Source organism: Manis javanica, chromosome X (genome assembly GCF_040802235.1).
Source record: "Manis javanica isolate MJ-LG chromosome X, MJ_LKY, whole genome shotgun sequence".
Classification (NCBI taxonomy): Eukaryota; Metazoa; Chordata; class Mammalia; order Pholidota; family Manidae; genus Manis; species Manis javanica.
Window position 1 is genome coordinate 117295954 of NC_133174.1, and position 20160 is coordinate 117316113.

At 36.7% G+C, this 20160-nt stretch overlaps 1 protein-coding gene across 3 annotated transcripts in view; it reads left to right on the forward strand.

The window, feature by feature from the left end:
* Positions 1-20160, forward strand: part of TENM1 (teneurin transmembrane protein 1) — a 751017-nt gene that overhangs the window by 491533 nt on the left and 239324 nt on the right. For 2 of the 3 annotated variants that reach the window (XM_037015442.2, XM_037015435.2), the window contains exon 8: positions 3667-3819. In XM_037015442.2, coding sequence (XP_036871337.1) covers positions 3667-3819 — 153 coding nt within the window. The remainder of the gene's footprint in view (positions 1-3666; positions 3820-20160) is intronic. The other variant, XM_037015446.2, reaches the window with a different exon arrangement.

Genomic DNA, 20160 nt, shown 5'->3' on the forward strand with positions numbered 1-20160 from the left:
TGAATCAATAAATACATCCCCATGGTAGAAGTACTGCCAATATCTTTCTAGTGGTGTGTTGGTACTTTCCAATGGTCAACATAATTTTACTGATTGGTGTTAGTGTGAACAAAATATTATTTATTTCTAATAGAACTCAAGCCCTGGAGTTAGTTACCTCAGTCTACCCTGCACATAACTTTTGACTTTCTTTCACAACTCAGCGTATGAAAGTTCTGGAAAAGACCAGTAGCCTTGCCGTGGTCCCCACAGTCTATAGCAAATAAGTTAACTTTCATTATACATTCATAGAAATATACATTACAGTTTGTTGCCTGGAAAAGACATAGAAAACTCAAGCAACTGTAAAGCTTCACCACCCTCAAAGGGTTTTCTACTAAATGTGCCCTCACTCTTCTTTAGCTCTTGATTGGCTAGAAGCAGTCCATTCCATTTGATGGTGAAAAATTAATCCTTGCCTTGTTATTTTGAAATGATTCTCAGTACATGCAATGTCTGTCTCATTTTTGAGTGCCCTCAGGAAACTGGCTTAACTTAATGTATATGAAATATCCCCCTTGGTCTTCAAAATGAGAACTGCTTGCCTTTTGTCCTTATGGCCGGTCTAATTTCACAAAAGCAACTGAACCAAGGGAGTCAAACCCATTCTCAGTATAGCTTTTAATGTTCATCATATTCAAATTATTTGTGAGACAGAGTAGACCAAATTCTCTATGAAACTGATAAACACCTTTAACTGGAGCAAGTATGCACCAACTAAACCAACCATATGAGTCTTTTGGCAAGGAAATCTCAGAGATGTCACTAATACAGCTTTATTAGCATGCCATACTGTACTTTACTCAGTATCATATGAGTTTCAATTGTTTCCAATAATTGCAAGAGAAGTTCGTCAGGCAGCACTGGCCTTAATCCAAAGAAAATGGTAGAAACTAATTAAATGCTTGGACGTTTTAAGGGTAAATTAGAAGGTAGGTGTTAGAAATCGCTTTAGCTCCAACTGAAAGTGGATGAATGATTTTTAAATAGGCTATCTGGCTAGCTTTCCTGTTCTTGGTCGCAATCCATATACTATATATGAGTAGCAGACATAAAATTAGCCCCTTTCAGTCTGCTTAGGAAAGAAAGAAAAAAATATGAGATGACTTATAAATGATCCACTTTTTTCCCCCTTTTGTTAAGATTTGGTTAAAGTTTCAAGTTGCAATGAGAAAACAAATATAAGGATTTCTCCAGCTTCTGTCATAGGTCCTTCCTCCTAACATTCTCTTCCTTCACTCTCACAGCTTCAACTGTTGCCTCTACGCATATGTGATTCTGAGTCTGGTTCTAATCTTTATAATTCTCCAGAACTTCAAACCTCCAAACATCCTGTGCTGAATATGACTATTGGGATAGCTCATCAGTTCCACCCTGCCCCAAACCAACTAGTCATCATTCAACAAACACGTATGCAGCACCAGCTATTTGTAGCTTAGTGCTGGGCTAACTACAGAATTCCCTAACTCTATTCATGGTTCCCCATGATTTCAGTAGTCAGACTCTCAACCTTAACCGCTTTGAATTCCTCTCTTTCCCTCACTTCTTCCTATGCCAGCCCCCTCACATCTACATATGTGCACAGGCATGCAGGCACACACACATGCACACACACACAGAGGGCCTGTTGCCAAATCCTGAGATGACATTTACACAATTTCTCCTTAAGAAATTGACTTCATTTAGTATAGCATGGAGAAGGCAAGTAATGACTCTATAGCATCTTGCTACGCTGATGGACAGTGATTACAATGGGACCAGCGGCAGGGGGCCTGATAATATGGGTGAATGTTGAAACCACAATGTTGCTCATGTGAAACCTTCATAAGATTGTATATCAATGATAGCTTAATTAAAAATAAAAAAATAAATAAGAAATTGCCTTCATTGCATTCCCACTCCTACCACCCTAATTGAAACACTCATTATTTCTCACCTAGATTATTGCAGTACCATCCCAATTTGTGTCCTTTCCAAATTTTTAGGCCTCCAACTCATCCTTTCTGATACTACTGCAGGGTTTATCTTTCTACAAAGGGTGTCCTGAGATTGTTTGTTTGCCTAAAAACCATCAGTTCTCCCCATTGCTATCAAATTAATCTTCCTAAAGAACACTAATCATGTCACACACATCTGCTCAGAAAATAAAATGGTTCGCTATTGCCTAAGAAATTGAACCCAAACATCTAAGTGTGGCATTCAGTGTCCTCAAAAATATGCCCCTAATTTGCCCTTCCAGCCTTAACTTCCAGTAACGTCTATACATACATGAACTCAACCAACCCCAGCATCTCCCTCTGCCTCAAATGCACCCTATGCTTCACAAAGTCATATTTTGTTTGACCTGCTCCCTTGCGCCCACCCATTGCTGTCACCTGTCACAGCCCTACACATCCTTTCAAGATCCATCTCTAATCCTACCTATTCATTAAAGCATCCCTGATAAGCCAAGCCAATTTTAATCTATTGTTCCTTTAAACAGTTTATTTTTAAACAAAAATTTATTTTCCCAAGTTCGTGAACATCATACATGTTCTATGTAAAAACCATAGACATTACAGAAGTCATAAAGAAGAAAATTGAAACTCTCCATAAGCCCCCTATACTGTTAATGTGTTGCTATACTTCCTCCCAGCCCTTTCTCACTCTCACACACACACACACACACACACACACACACACACATGCATACTATAGATCACACTATTCATACTGTTTAGTGGATGGATGTTTTTCATTTGATACATCACCAATATTTCCATGCCATTTCATAGTCTTCTGCAACACGATTTAATAGCCATGTAATCTTGTATTATTTATAATATCATTGGTTATTTCATTAATCTCCTTTTGATGAATATTTAGATTAATCATAACTTTCCACTGGTTTTTAAATATTACAATGGATGGCCTTGCAGTTTGGTACACATTCATTAATTCATAGAAATTGAATTGTTGGCTCACAGGGTAAGCCAAATTTAACTTTTTTGGTAAATTGTGCCACATTGCCCTCCACAAAGGTGACTTTTTTTATACTCTCATGGAGAGTGTATGAGAATGCCCATCTTCCTGCACATTGATCAACACTGGTATGTCTTGAGTCTTCTGACAGCAATTTGAACCTGTATCATTCTGCATTATATTATAGTTATGTTATACTTGTATAACTTCCAGCTCCTACCCTATATAGCCATCTATACCTTATACATACTACACATTCAGGAAATACGTGCTGAATCGAATTGAATCAAAGCCATAGAGAAGGTCTCCCTAGTTCTTAAAATAGCCTGTCCACCATTACTCTACAGTTTGCTGATGCAAACTAGTGTTATACGAAGGGAAATGGAAAAGGAAAGGGTCACAGCACTGAGGAGCAGAGTCCAGTCCCATTTAGTGGCTTAATCAGTACTCCAACTTCTAATACTACCATTGGGATAGCTTCAGCCTCAAAATTTTAACAACTACTTAGAAGAGCAACTACATGTATGATGTAGGTATGAACTCCAGGTTGCTTGGCCTAACTAAAAGAAAACTGGTCCTGACATTGTTAGGTGCATAGGGACAGCCGGTTTAGAGACCTTCTCAGTGAGTCTGGAATAAGTTCATGTATGGCTTGTTTTCTTGCAGCAGTACATTTGTTCGGCCTGACTTGGCAGTTGCAACCAGTTGAAGGACAGCTCTATGAAAATGGAGTTAGCAAAGGGAACAGAGGCACCGAATCCATGGATACTACTTACTCTCCAATTGGAGGAAAAGTTTCCGATAAATCAGAGAAAAAAGGTACAGTGGTCAAAATGATTGATTGATTATTGATAACTTTTCTTCAAAGTTGGTCAGTAGAACCAAATCCAGGATGGTTTCACCTCACATTAAATTTCATGATCACTTGAAAGGAGTATCTGTGTGGACAGAATAAATGCATGTAAATGTCTTGTGAAAGGAAATGTTCCTTTCTCTCATGCCTTGAATATAAACCAATTAAACTTTTCAAATATGTAGACAATTTTGAAAATAGATAAATATTTACAGCATGGAGGCATGGAGGTTTCAGTACAATGGAAATTGCATTTCACATATAACTACCCTGAAGCAACATGGGATTTTGATTAAGTTTCTTGTGTCCAAGCCCAGCATTTATATATAACATTTACAAAGGGTATATGGAAATTTCTTCAGTTTATAATAAGAAGAGACCTTTTATGTTTAATATAAGGATGAATGTTTATGTCAAAGTCGGGGAACATGAATTCTTCCTTGCTGGGGAAAAGAAAAAAAGCTCTTTGAGCACTGAATTGTTAAACTTAACCAACATAAGCTTGAACTATCCAACTTACTTACAATAAATGTCCCAGTACCAACACTCCCAGCATCTTTTTCAATTGAATCATCTCAGTCTTAATATGCAAATAGTGACAATGGCTGGAAGTTTGTATTATGATTTGTCTTGAAATAGGATTCAGCACAGGGGGACTCAAGCCATGTAAACTTTCAGGATGTCAATTCTAAAAGTAGAAATTAAAAATAAAATGTATAGCCCACACTATTCCAAATATTTTCAGATGAAATAAAGCAGATGAGTGAGTAAATGACCCATACCCTACCCTCAAGAAGCTTACAGTTATATAGGGGTGGTAAGACAGTTATATCTTTGTTCATTTGCTGCAAACAAGGTATATATATATATATGTTTTATAGTTCTTTGTGTTTACTCCTCTTTACTTCTGTTTTTAGTGTTTTGGGGCAGGTTATTTCTGGATTTTGTTCTGTTTTGCTTGTTTGCTTTTGAAAAAGTAACTTTGCTTTGGCCTATGCTTCAGTAAAAAATTAATGCTTAGGGTTCAGGAAAACATTATGGTTTGATTGAGCTTTTTATTCATGATGCAGTTTGCTTGATATCCTCATTCAGAAATACTGTTTCTAGCCTGGGCTGACCTTTCCCGGCAATTTCGTTGTTGCTGTTGATAGAGGCTGAGGGTAGTACAGGAGTCAGAGATGTCAGAGAAAAGGATCTCAATACACTCAGACTTGGACTTTTACTCTCTTACCTTCTCTCCTACTATTTGATTCCTTTATAACTGCAAGTGCCAAAGCCACCATTTGGTATCATGCCTAGGTGTTTCTGCCATTCAGACTGGAAATCCTTCATGACTTATCTGTTTGAGGAAACTGAAACATGCAAGACAGCAGAGGGTTATCACCTCATTGTTGTAAGAGCATATGCTTTTTTAAATTCTAGTTCAGATCTCTATAATATCTTTCCACAAAATTGATGATGATGACTGACATTTATTAAATAATTACCAGGTGACAAGATTTGCTCCAAGCATCTAACGTGTATTATATCATGAAGGTAACATCATAGTCTTTATTTTCCAAATAAGAAACAGACACACAGAGAGGTTAAGTAACTTGCCCAAGGTCACAGAGGTAGAAACTTGTTTGATTTCAGAGCTTTGTCTATTAACTTTTACACTATCCTGAAATTCACACATGAAACATATACGAAAACCACAAAAGATACTTTACATAATGAGAGCAAAGCCCCAGAGTCTATTCGTGATAGATTTTAGAAAAATTCTGTACACCTGTGTTTTGATGTGCTGTACCAAGTTTCATGAATGAAAAATATTCTTGTTTCTGCTCAGTTAGAATAAGCAGGCCAGACCAATTTCACTTTAATACTTTATTAAGAAAAGTCATTAAGGGTTGATGCCATATATACCAAGTTGTTATCTTAAACTGACTTTCTATGTAAGTCTAAATAAAACCCTAACTGTAACTGCACATCATAGTCCTGCTATTTTAGGTCTTTACAGCATATTACTTATCAAGTAAAAACACAGGTCCTCTTTTATAATGCCATGTGTATACTAAACCAAACCGTGCAGAAGATGTAATATAGTATAAGGATATTTTCAAATGGGCAGCTGTATCCTTTTATGATTTTCTAGACATCACACACCCCATAACTATAGTAGTAGAAGCTTGCCTTAATGAGGCTGTATGCATTGAAATTCAAAACTGAAAACCAGATCATTCTTTCTACATTGTTTTCCTTCCTCTCCTAGAGGATTGGACATTGTAGCACTGTGGTTAGTCTGGACCTGAGTCAGACATATGGGGCTTTGAATATTGACTGTGTCATTTACAGGCGCTCTAACCTCAGACAATTACTTGATACGACCTTGCTGTACCAGAGTTTTCATCTCCAATGTAAGGATGATAATAATAGTACCTGTTTCCTATGGTGATTTTGACAAGTGATACAATGCGTGTTAAGCATACATAGCGCAGTGGCTACCACAGTGTTTAATTTAGCAGTAACTGTGACTGGGCCAAATGATTCGAAAATTACCTTGAGTTTAATGACATCCCATTAGGTACTTATACATCCTACTTTAACACTGGTATCAACTTTAACACAAATGATGGCCTTCTTGAGATTTAGATGTTTTCTCTCTTTAAAGTTTGATCTTTCTTTACTTAACAATTTAACATCTATTATTTTTTTAATTATCACCTCTGTCATCAAAGTGATGGATAAGTAGAATGGCACTTTAAAAAAAATCAAATTCTACTGGAATTGGTTCCCTATTAACAGTGGTTATATGTATCTGCTTCTCATTAGGAAATTAAAGAATTTTCTCACCACTTAGTTTTCTAAATGAAAGAGATAAAGAATGTTTGATTATAGACATTGGTATACCAAAATTTTCTTTTTGAAATTTATTTGAATGATTTGAATTCAATTTCAAGAAGAAGATAGGACTCATATCCTTGTGTTGGAATCTTCCTGAAAAACCAATTGTCAATTGTTCAACAAACCTTTATAAAATTGAAAGCAGTGTACTAAAACATAAAATGACCACTACTGCCTTAGAAGCTTACACACTAGTCATGACTCTTTGCCTTTAACCAGTAAACATGTTACAACTACTTTAAACAGAGCAGTGGATATGAAAAAATAAAACATGTATCCCAGACCTGAGTCATGTAATGTCCATAAATTGAAATTTTTTTCAATTACAATGTATTTTAGCAATAATTACAAAAATAATTACAATGTAATTTATCAACATATATAGCATGTTAAAATCTTAAAAGATTATCAAATCCAACATCCTTATTTAAAGATGAGGAAACTGAGGTCTGGAACGGTCAGGAACATACAGAGAGAACTGGGACTAGAACCCAGGACTCCTGATAAACCTCTTCTGTTTTCTCATCTCTTATTGTACTAATGTAACACAAACTAAATATATAAATTGCTGAAGAGGTTTTCTAAGGAAATATCAAAGACTAAAACCAAACAGGTAAAGAAACTCAGCTTATTCAGGCTCTTGCACTGGGGGAAGCACCTTAGACAGGAAAGAAGTGTCTGCGCAAAGCAGATTTGCCTTAAGACTTTTATAAGAGCAGTAGGTAAATTACACATGGGATGATTTACAGCTGGGATTGTCTTGTGCTCAGGGGAAGTCTCAGTAAGTCAGCTGAACAGGAAATGTTTATCTCTGTGATTAGCTAGTTGAAGGGGAACAAATAGTTCTAATCCTCAGCTTATTATTTATGAGACAAAGAATGGGTGATTGGAGGGTCTGTGTCTCGTCTTTCAGCAGGTTATGGCAAAAGGAAAAAGGTCTCTATTTGGCCTTGTTATAGGTAAACAAGGAAGTCCTATATCATTCTTATGGGAGTCATGAGAAAGAATGCACACAGAGAGCCTTATCTAAAAAGTCTTATGGGAAAGGGTTCTTTAATTTGGTTATTTGGAGGTTTTGTTTGTCTTGAAGTAAGCTGTTTCCTAAAATATAACAGGGTGAGAGGATTCAGAAAATAAAAGGTTCAGAGTGGGGCGGGATTTCTTAACCAACATCGTTTTCCAGGAGCGTAGGGCCCAGGGAAAGTCCAACATTGTCAGGAGCGCGATCTGAACGCGGAGGAAGCTATTTCGTTACCAGCTGGAGGCCAAAATAGAGCTTGGGAACAAGAAGGGTGAGTGGAGAGACAGAGAGCTAAGGAAGACTAAAGACAGCTTTTATCCCCTTTACGATTTTTAAAGGCTGGCCTTGGGGGAAAGTGGCTCTTCTTTTAAATTCATCCTGCAAGACCTACCTCCACTAAGTTAAAGAAAACAATAACATCTTCTAGTCAGTATGTGCTAAATATATGACCATGTAAACAACATATAGATGATTGATATGACACAATTTATAGCCTGCTGTGTGGCTGCTTTAGCCAAGACTGGAGACTACAGCTTCACCTCTCTGGGCTCCAGTTTTTTCTTTGAAAAATTAAGGAAATTGGCTTTGTAGGGGAGGAAAAATAATCATCTCTCCACCGTTCTAGGTTCTTGACTGACTGAGCCTCCCTCCTCCCCCCACATTATAAAAAGAGAGATTAATAGGAAAACAACCCAATTTAATAACATGTATACCTCCTGTATACATGGAAGAGACCCAGGAAAATTGAGGAGCTCCCGGAAATAGCCCAAGCCATCACCTTAAATACAGTGTCCAGCTAAAGACAAAAGAAGTTGTTCGGGACTGGGAGCCAGTTATGGGAGGTTGTCATGAAAAACATAGCAAACAAGGGTACGGTAGGTTGTTGTTCAGATGTAGGTCATTACCTTCTCTGCTGATTAGAGTTCCTAGAGATTCAGTCCTTCTCTTCCTGGTACAGCCAGGAAGGCACCCTTACAAATGATTTCCCTTGGAGTTAATGTCTCTTACAAAAGGTAACGTACTAGGTTTTCTGAGTTTCTCCCCATGTCTGCTGTTTCTTAAAAATAATCAGCCTGAAACAGTTCTTATGCCAAAGAGGCATACTTTGGGGTGGCCCCTTCTGCTCCCCTTCAGCTTGCAACCCTTTGGGGAGGAGGGAGGGAGGGAGGGTAGTGGGCAGTGCACTTTTTGCAAATTAAATCTTACCCAGAAATTTCAAATGTAAATCAGATAAAAGCCACATTTCTCCAGATAAAATGGGGGAGGAGAACAGCTTCCTGTCTTCCTCCTACGCCCTTCCCCTTTCCTTTCTTTGTCCTCCAGTCTCTTGCCAGCTGCTAGGGCTTTGACAAACATGGGGTGAGGCTCAGTAGGACCAACTGAGCTCTCAGGTCCCTTCCAGCCATGTAGGTTATGAGTCAGTGAATTCGAATTTGTAGTTAAGGAAGAACAATTAGCCATTCCAAGTAAAAGCAGACCTGTTTTTGCAAAAGGGGTGTATACTCCTGGAAAGTGTCTGCAAAATTGGTAAATCACATTTGCCATTTAAAGTCCTTGCAGAGAATTCTGTTGTAATTCAATTAATTTCCAGTGCTCTGCCTTACAAGTTCGGGTTTTTGACATGTATGTAACAATGACAGTCTGCATTTAGAGGGCATTTACAATTTCAAAATACTTTAATGTCTTTTATCCACATAACTGTTTTATGTTGTAGCAGCTATTGTTACCCTTGTTTCACAGTTGGAAGGAAAACAAAATTAGGTTAAGTGGCTTGCCTTGCATGTTAGACACAGCTACGGGCAGGGCTGAGATGACCATCCAGCCTCTCCTTACTGTTTGCTCAGTACCCTTCTTTGGACCCTTTCATTCTTTTTAAAAAATTTTTCTCAAGGCCCATTGTTTAACAGCTGTCTTGATTAAAGATCTCAATGCGTATGGTCAAATGTATACCCCTTCCCTCAGAGTACTTTGTAAACCTTACATTTCATATCAAAGATCTACTTTCAGCAAGTACTCTCCCACTCTCAAAGCAGAACACACACACACTCTCTCTCTCTGTGTCTCTCTTTCTCTCTCTCTCTCTCTCTCTCTCTGTCTCTGTCTCTCTGTCTCTCTGTCTCTCTCTCTCTCTCTCTCTCTCTCAAGTGCCCTTGGGAATTGAATGTTAAACAGCAGAAAATGTACCTTTCTTGACCTCCTTTCATTGTAAACCTAACCAGAGGGGGTGTGTGTGTGCGTGTTTGAATTTTGTTCTTGTTTTTGTTTTTACCTGTGGCTATTTACATGGGAGGCAATTTATACACTGACACTTATGCAATTGTGCACCTTGACTAATGGGTTGAAATCTAAATTTACTTACAGTTTCACTGATGTTTATTTCTCAGACCCAGTCAGTAGGTAAAGGTTTATTTTGTGGTACCAAAGTACAGAACTTCACCAACCCCACCCAGGTAATCACGGTGCATTCAGATGGAACACAGGCCTGCAGTGTACTTCTGTGGTTCTTCACTATTGGTTCATAGGACATGTGGATATTAAAATGCACTCAGCTGCCCTTTGAGTCAACCCTTAGTTTCAGTATCTTTTACTTAAAGGATATTAGAGCTCAGGATATTGTAGTAGAATTGGGAATAATTCATATAAGCACAACAAACCACATGAATAAAATAGTAGTAATGTACTAACAAAGACAACAATGTTGGGAGCATAACATTATTATTTTTAAAGATTGATGGCAAATTACAGTAAATGTTTCCTATAATGCTATATAGATGTTTCTCTAACACAAGGTTTCAGGGGGCCCAGCCAGAGTGCTGGAGCTTGTTTTCAACTATATTAAATCACTTTATCAATATACTTCAGTTTTAACAAAAGCTTTTCTAAAGCATAGTGGAGACCTGACTTTTAAAACAGATTTATGGAAAGGGTTCACTATGCTAAAAGGCAAACTTATTTATGGTATAAAAAATTCATGTTAAATGTTCTTGGTCATATATGTTTAATGTTTTATTCCTGTTTCATTTTAATCCTCATTTTACTTTTTTTTAAACTAATACACACATTTCCTGTGATGCCAAATAGAATGTGTCTCTCTTGTCCCTCTAGCCCAGAAGTTATTTCTGACAGGGGCACTAAGTGGCATGCTATAGGATGGCATGTTTATCCCCTTAGAGTAGTCCTTCAAAGCCTAGGGGACCTTCTCATAATATCCTTATAAAATCTTAGTTTTTTGAAGAACCAGTCCATTGTAGAAATTTATCAGCCACGTGTAGATCTAATTCTGTTGAGTATCCATTTATATCTTTCAGCCTGTATTATTGTTGGAGGAAGTTCAAACACTTACTAGCTTTCTCTTGAAGTCAAAGGTAACTCTAGTGTGTTAAATTTACTTCTGAAATTAAAGTCCTAGAGTTCCAGGATTTAATGCACAAGTCTGCCTTTCCCCCATGTATAACCTTGGCAATCCCATAGATAATAATTACATTTCCTTTCTTAGCCTTCACCTTTCTAATATGAAGACCATTTGGTTTTACTTTTTGTTCTCTTCTTGTAGCTTCTATTTTCCCTTATTCATTTTAAGTTGCCTTTTCCTATTTCTGTTGTGTATCCTTCCAAAGGTATCTGGATCAGAACTCTACCCAGGTATCATCTTCCCATTGCCAGTGGGTTCAGAGAAGAGGAAGAATAAAAGTAAAAAGTTAGATTGTCAGAGAAATGATTCTTGACTGCCTCATTTTCTCCATTAAAATAATATCAAGGAAAGGGAATTGAAATCTTACTATTCAGAAACATAGACATTCATCATTTTTAATGCTATATGAGTCAAGGTGCTATTTTAAGTAAACTAAGTACTGTGCAGAGTTAACAAATGAAGCAGAAGACATAGTGTTTGTCCTCAAGAAAGATCCTGTTAAATAGAAGAACTGGAAGAAATGTGCACACTTACACATGAGGCCAAGTAACATGCAACCCACTGTTGTGCAGAAATAGAATCAGATTCTTAGGTGATGAAGAGGCTTAAAAGATGAAAACATGATTGTTATTATAGAAATAGTTTGAGCTGGGCCTTGAGAAACAAGAAAAATCAATCCTAGTTGACCTTAAGGAGTGCACATTTAGGAGAATGGGATCACAGAGTAGTAAGGGGGAAATGCAGATGGTAATGGCCTGAATGGTAAATGGATAACAATGAAGACAGAAGCCGCAGATGAAGACAGTTTGGCAAGTAAAGGAAGGAGATAAATAGCATGATAACTCGATGAAGGGGCAGTTGGGTCATTTTATTCTTTTTTTTTTTAAAGAGAGGTTTGTGCTTGTTTGAAGACAAAGAATAAGAAACCATAGAGAGGGTGACATTGAGGACGGTAGTAAGAAAGGAGATCACGAAGGGTCCAAAGTCTCTCTGCAGAAGAGAAGAGGAAGGAGGACCCTCAGAGATAGACTGGGACACCAAATTGTATGGCACATGGAGTACAAAACAGGCATTTTGATATTGCAGGACAAAGAGGTAGGAGTTCAAAAAGAGAACACAATAAATTTTCTGTAGGCAGTACCCTCTATTATGATTATTGTTACTATTGTTATTGTTCCCATTACTGTCTGTAATGAGTTTTGTTTGTGAGGAGAAGTTTTAATTTGATATTATTAATGATTTTCTGGGTTCCTGAAAGAAATCAAAGGCTGTAGCAGTTTGACAAACCATGAGAACTGATGTCTGTGCTGCTTGCTTCTCTTTCCCAAAGCCTGGCCCAAGAAGCTATGCAACCCCCTCGTTATTCTCAACTATGGGATACATGGGTCATAATATAATTGTCTTTATTAAATGCCCAGGTCAAGAATTCAGACAGACATGACTGCTGTGTCCTCTGGGGACTTATTTTCTAAGACACAAAAGGGGAAGCTGGATAAATTGTATTATGACCAGCCCCGCTGCCTCCACCCCAAAGTCCAGAAGGATGTGATCATAATAACCTATATGTAACAAACATCTAGCATTGTATAAAATATAGAAAATAGGCATCCTGCTGTGCACTACCAATCACACATTCTAAAAGTTCTGACCAGGAGGCCAGTTCAGCTCCTAGGGTGCTGATGACCTACTAAAAGCACTTGGGAACACATCAAAACTCTTAGGACAGAGCATGATAGTTCATGTGTATGCATGTGTATAGGTTCTGCATGTCCATTTATAAGTTCTAGCCATATTTTTTTGTAACAGCTTCTTTGAAGTATAATTTACATAGTGCATAGTTTACCAATTCAAAGTGTGCAATTCAGTGATTCTCAGTATATTCAGAGTTGTGTAATCATCACCACTATGTAATTGTAGAACAGCTTCATCTCATCAGAAAGAAACCTCATAGGCACTGGTAGTCACTCCATATCCCCACCTCTCCATGGCCCCTGGCAACCAGAAATCTACTTTCTTCTGTCCCTATCGATTTGCCTATTTGTACATTTCACATAAATGGAATCATACAATGTGTAGCCTTTTGTGTGTGGCTTCTTTCACTTAATATAACTTTTGTAAGGTTTGTCCATGTTGTAGTATGTACCAATATTTCATTCCTTTTCAAGGCTGAGTAATTCTCCGTTATATAAGTATACTATATTTCATTTGCCCATTCATCAGTTGATGGATCTTTTGTGGATTTACAGTTTTTGGCTACTATGAATAATGCTGCTATGAACACTCATGTACAAGTTTTTGTTAGAAAACCTGTTTTCAGTTCTTCAGGGTGTATAACAAGGAGTGGAATGGCTGAGTTATATGGTAATTCTGTGTTTAACTTTAAGAAACTGCCAAACTGTTTTCTAAAGACACTGCACCACTTTACATTCCCACTAGCACTGAGTAAGGGCACCAATTTCTCTGCATTCTTGCTAACATTGATTTATTGTCTGTAGTTTTTATTTAGCCATACTACTGGGCACGAAATGGTGCCTCATGGTGGTTTTAATTTAAATGCCCTTGATGACCAATGATGTTGAACCTCTTTTCCTGTGCTGGGCCATTTGTATATATTCTTTGGAGAAATGTCTACTCAGATCCTTTGCCCCAGTTTTCAACTGAGTTGTCTTTTTATTATTGAGTTGTAAGACTTTTTAATGTATTCTAGATATAAGTCCCTTATGCAATATTTGATTTGCAAATATTTTTTCCTATCCTGTAGCCTGTCTATTCATTTTCTTGATTGTGTCCTTTGAAGCACAAAAGTTTTTAATTTTGATGAAGCCAGAGTTGTTTTTTATTTTGTTGTATGTACTTTTAATGTCATATCTAAGAGACTATTGCCAAATCCAAAGTCACAAAGACTTATGCCTATGTTTTCATCTGAGGATTTTATAGCTTTAATTCTTAGATTTAGTATTCGGTCCATTTTGAGTTAATTTTTGTATATGGTATAAGTAAGCAGTTTAGCTTCACTCTTTTGTACATGGATATCCAGTTTATCCAGCAGTACTTGTTAAAACAGTTATTCTTTCCTCCATTGAATTGTCTTGGTGCCCCTGTTGAAATTCAATTGACCATAAATGGAATGTTTGATTTCTTGACTCTCAGTTCTATTCCATTGACTGTATCTGTCATAATAACAGTACCACACTGTCTTGATTGCTGCACCTTTGTAATAAGTTTTGAAATATGAAAGTGTGAGGCCTCCAACATATTTTTTTAAGGTTTTTTTTAGTTATTCTGGGTCCCTTGCACTTCCATATGAATTTTAGTTCAGCTTGTCTATTTCCGGAAAAATTGGAGCTGGAATTGTGATAGGGATTGGTTTTACTCTGCAGATCATCTTGGAAGGTAGTGCCTTATGAACAATAGTAAATCTTTTGATCCATGAACATGGAATCTTTCCATTTATTTAGGTCTTTAATTTCTTTCAATACCGTTTTGTATTTCTCAGTGTACAAGTCTTGCAACTTCTTTTGTTAAATTTATTCCTAAGTTTTTTATTCTTTTTAATGATACTATAAATGGAAATTGTTTCCTTTATGTCACTTTTGGATTTTTCATTGCATATACCCATATTTATTCATTAGCATTTGAATTCTTTTTGCAAATGGCAGTATTGTTTTCTTTTAAGAAGGTATTTTATTCCGTGTTGACCCATGACTGAGTAAATGTTTGAATATGTAACAATGTGATAACAAATTTGAGTTTTGTACCGATTCCAGTTTTCACCAAAGAAATTCAAAAAGTTGACTACTTCATGTACCACTGCTTATCAGCATACTGAAATTCTATAAACAAAGTTTATATTTCACCAGGTGGGACTGTATATCAAATCAGGAAAGGCTTCAATTTGGAAACTAATTTTTGTGAATACTACTCAATGGTCAAAAGACCACATCCAAAGAACCGTGAAACTCTAAAGATTTTAGGGAAAGTAGAAGTTCTTGCAATGAAGTAATAACTGTCTTTTAAATGCTGTATGTTCAACAAACAGATATACAGAGTCAAAATGCAATTCAAAATTAGTCCTTTAATTAAGGGTAAGATTTTCCCAATGCCATTTCATTTCTGTCTGAAAAAATTGATGTAATACCAGATAAGCTGGAATCTGAAGTCTTTCAATATCTGGCCATAACTGTTTATAATTATACAGTAATGTATTTCTCATGTGTAAGAATAGTTAATGGACTTTTCTACACAATCAGCTATTATCAGTGTCAGTAAGACAGAGGTATTTATTTCTAACCATATTTTATTCACAGTTAATTCCCAAAGGTCTCTGTGTGTTGATGATTTCATTTCTTCCTCCCACCAAACCTTGTACTAAAATGTCAAAATAAATTATCAACACTATTAAATAAATTGTATCAGTATCACTATTTTATTAATTCATCCAAATAGTACTTACCAAGGGCCTACTATGTACAAGGTTCATTCTCCCTTTTCTTTCTCCTGCCTACTCCTGGGTCATATAATTGATATAAAAAGCATGTATAACACACAATCTGGAAAATCTGTCCCTGAGGAATCAAAAGTTGAGTATTTATTTTTCTTCAAGAGTTCATATGAGGAAAATTTTACAAGGCACCATAGATAGAAAGGGTAGCCTTTCACTATCCTCTTTTCATCTCTTTACAGTTTTTGATCACAGGGAATAAGGGTTGATTTCACCTCCCCATTTTGCTCCAAGCACTGATACTGTAAATTTCACAAAGACTTGTTACTGTGAAATAATTATTACATTTGAAGGAACAAAAAGAAGATGGTACTTAAATCATAAGACACACACTAGGACTAATTCAGGTGAAAGACCATGCCAAAGCCATTTGATTATGTCTTTTGAAGAGTTTGAACATGCTGTAGGATGAGGTGAAAGGCAAATATGATCTTAGGGCATATTTCTTGTTCATCTTTTTGGACAACATTCCCTTTGGTTAAAGCAGTACCTTCTTAGCTTAAATTGTTTTTATGGAATTTGCAGATGTCTTTAAAAGACTATTTTGATTGCTGCTATGGACAACACCATAGCCTTTAACCTAGTCATTTTTACACAAGGATCTGGTAGTGGAATCTTTTTAATGACCATGGATCAATATTTCTACTAATGTTCCATTGAGTTTTGCACAGAATCACTGAATGCAGTCTAGCTATATTAAGTATAAAAAACAAATACATAGATATGTCCGGAATATAGTTATTTACTCTCTATCTTATAAAGAAAGGTTAGTAATAATCATGTTATTGGCATCCAGGTATGTCTGAGACTAGATATAATCAAGCCTTGGTTTAGTCGATACAGCCACTGACAACAATGTCTGTTACCAATTCAGGCTTCTATGTTTACCTTCTAGATAACTTGACCTTTTCCTTTTGAACTAAACAACCACAAGTTGGTTTGCTGTCCTTCAACACAGCCTTAATTGCCATTGGTTTTTCCCCGCTCAGCAGTTGATGCCTGTGTTGCAACCTATAAACAGAGCATTTAGCTCAAACTAAGTTGGTGGATATTGGTGAGAGTGTGATAAATACAAGACTGTACACTTTGATATGCTGTGTGGCTCCCTGCACTTCATCTTGGATTTACAAGGAAGTGTTCTGTTCCTGGAGAATATGGTCTTCCTGGGCCTTCTGGTGTGCTTCAGTAAAAGACGTGATGAAGTGACAATTACAGCATGAATATTGCAAGAACTATACTGTTGTGCTGTATTTTAACTCTGCTGCTGACAATTTGCAAATGAAGGGTCAGAGTCAATAAGTCTGGCCACAGTGATTCCACTCACCTGTATTGGCACAGAATTTGTTCATGAAATCACATTACATCTAGTTTTTCTGCATGTCATTTCTTTCTCTTTAGTTTCCCCCTTTGAGCTAGCTACATTAAGAAAAATAATGAAATAATGAATTAACTAATAATCTCTACGTTGTAATCCATAACCAATTTTTAGAGATGATAAAATGGAGCAGACTTCACTGATGTAGATGGCTCACATGGAGACATCTTCTTTTCTGACGCATTAAGCTCGAAAAAGTTAGAGGCTGAGAAATTTTCCATCTGCAGCTGCAACTAGCTTGCTTGGCTATTTGTATTAAATTATAGTCTGCTGTTCATACATGTTGTCATGTCTCTTCACCTACCTTGTTTTAACTATGATACATGTTCTCAGAGGGTAAAGACCATCTCTTTTTAAAATCATTTTTATTAATGACATATGTGTATGCTTCAGGTATTTAGTAAATGCTGATAAACCGGGAAACTACAACACAACTTCATGAATTTCTTTTGATTTAGTGAGTAACATTTAGGTAGCCTCATTATGCACTATATGATGCTATAAAGTGCAGAAAGAAGAGATGGTGTAGCATTTGGTAAGGCTCGTATATAAAGGTTAATGTCCATCAGCCAGTTTTGCCCTAATTTTTTTAAATGACAATGCCTGTATGCATTAAAGGCTGTTTCTAGCACCTTTAAAATAGTGTTTGCTGAAATTAAAACATTTTGAATTGTTTTATATTTATAATATTGTTTGCATGACCAAATAAGGTGTTTTAAGAAGAGATAAAAGCCCTGAGTGAGGGTGGCAGTTGGGCAAACTGAACATTAAGTGGAAGACACAAGTGTCCACATAGACATGGTCTGTGAATTGCCTGCTCAAATGAAGACATGTGTCAGCTCCAGGACCTTAGGAGTTAAATGTATAATCAACCCTTTGGGAACCAGACTGTTCTGTCTCACACAGAAAAAATAACTTTTAGTGAAAGTGAAAAATAAGGTCCTTAGTTGGTCATTTATCATCTCAAAGGGCATATTTTATTATAAATGTCAATTCCACAAAATTATGTGTCCTGTAATACATAATTATGTTCAAAATTGCATTTGAAATCTATTATTAACAGTTAACAGTGAACATTCTTAAAATAGTTATTACTCTTGGCCTTAACACAAAAAGCAATAATGGAGGTATTTTAGGAAGTTAAAAGCTGCAAGGCATTGGCCTTTGAATAAAGTCACGGCAGGTGTGTTTCTTAATGGGCTGTTAATTTTGTAGCCAGTGAACACAAAGGACAGAGACCATGTGTGTTTTGAAACTGTGTTTGGTGTGGAGAAGGAGTTGATGGCTGAAAAATATAAAGGCAGTGTGAAATTAGGCCAAATTGAACATTCTCTCCTGAGGTGTAATCTTTCTTGCTTACTACCAAGCAAACTAATTCTTACCCCTCATCTTCCATTCCTTCCCTCCTCATCACCACTTAACAGGGAATTCCACAGAAACGTATATTAAACTAACACACCAGAAAGAAGTAGAAACTATGGTAATAAATAATAAAGATCTGACTATCCGAACTTGACATCCCCCCACTCAAACCAGCTCCTTCTAAGTTTCTTGGTTTGGGGACTCGTACCAGGTCACTCAGACTCGCAGTCATAGGCCAATCTTGATCCCTCTCTTAGCCACCACACCAAGTGTTCAGGTTTCCTAAGACCCTTGCTTCTCAGTGTGTGGGCTGTGGGCCTTGCACCATTGTCTTCTTCCTTCTTTCCTCTTTCTTACCTTTTCCTCCCAGGGAAATAACTTTCCTATTATGAATAACTCTCCTTATATTTTAGATATATCTTTTCTAAATTATGTAATTAGATTTTACTGTTTATATCAGAACGATGACTCGTACCTTTTAAAGCAAGCATTTAGTTCATTGCCATTTGTTTTTTTAATTAGAGCTACAGGTATATGAAATTTATCTCCCATCTTCTTTTATGTTTTCTAATTGACCCATTTTATCTAGTCTGTGTCTTCCCCTCTTTCCTTTCATTTAGAGAAATTATTTTTATCTAGTTCAAAACCACTCTTTTGTTTTTTAGCGTTCATACTTGAAATTACAATAAGATTTAAAAAATTTACAGTAATCTGAAGTTAATTGATATTTATATCATTCTTCAAGATAATACGGTTTTATACTCCCTAGGTAATATGTGATTGAGTTTTTTAAGCTTTATTGAAGAATTGACAAATACACATATATTTGAAGTACAGAATGTGATGATTTGATATGATACACATTGGAGAATGATTACCAAGATCAAGATAATTATCATTTCCCTTCACCTCACATAGTTAACACAGTTAGCTCTGCCGTGTGTGTGTGTGTGTGTGTGTGTGTATGATGAGAATGCTGAAGAGCTACCCCCAGCAGCTCCCATGCATATTATTAATTATAATCACCATGCTCTGGATTAGAACCTCAGGACTTCTTATTGCTGAAAATTTGCACCCTTTGACTTACACCATCTCATGTGTCCCTCTCACCAGCCCTGGCAACCACCATTCTAGTCTCTGTTTTATGAAATCACCTTTTGTTGTGTTTTGTTTTGTTTTTGTCTTGTTTTGTTTAGATTCCTCATGTAAGTGATACCATGCAGTTTTGGGCTTTCTCTGGCTTATTTCACTTTAGCATAATGTCATCCAGATTCATCCACATTGTTGCAAATGGCAAAAGATTTCCTCCTTTTGTAGATTTGTATATCCATGTATCCACGTATCCCCATTTTCTTTACCCCTTCATCTGTTGAAGGACACATAGGTCATTTCCACATCTGGCTATGGTGAATAATGCTGCAGTGAGCATGGGTGCACAGATAGGTTTATGGGATCCTGATTCAGTTCCTTCAGATATATAGCCAGAAAGGGGATTGCTAGATCATATGGTGTTTCTATTTTTAATTTTTGAGGAACCATCACACTGTTTCCTAAAATGGCCGTACCATTTTGAGTTCCCACCAGCAGTGTATGAAGGGTTCCCTTTTCTCCACATCCTTGCCAACATTTGTTATCTCTTGTCTTGTTGATAAGAGCCAGCCTAACAGGTATGAAATGATATCTCATTCTGGTTTTGATTTGCATTTCCCTGATGATTAGGGATGTGGAGCATATTTTCATACATCTTTTG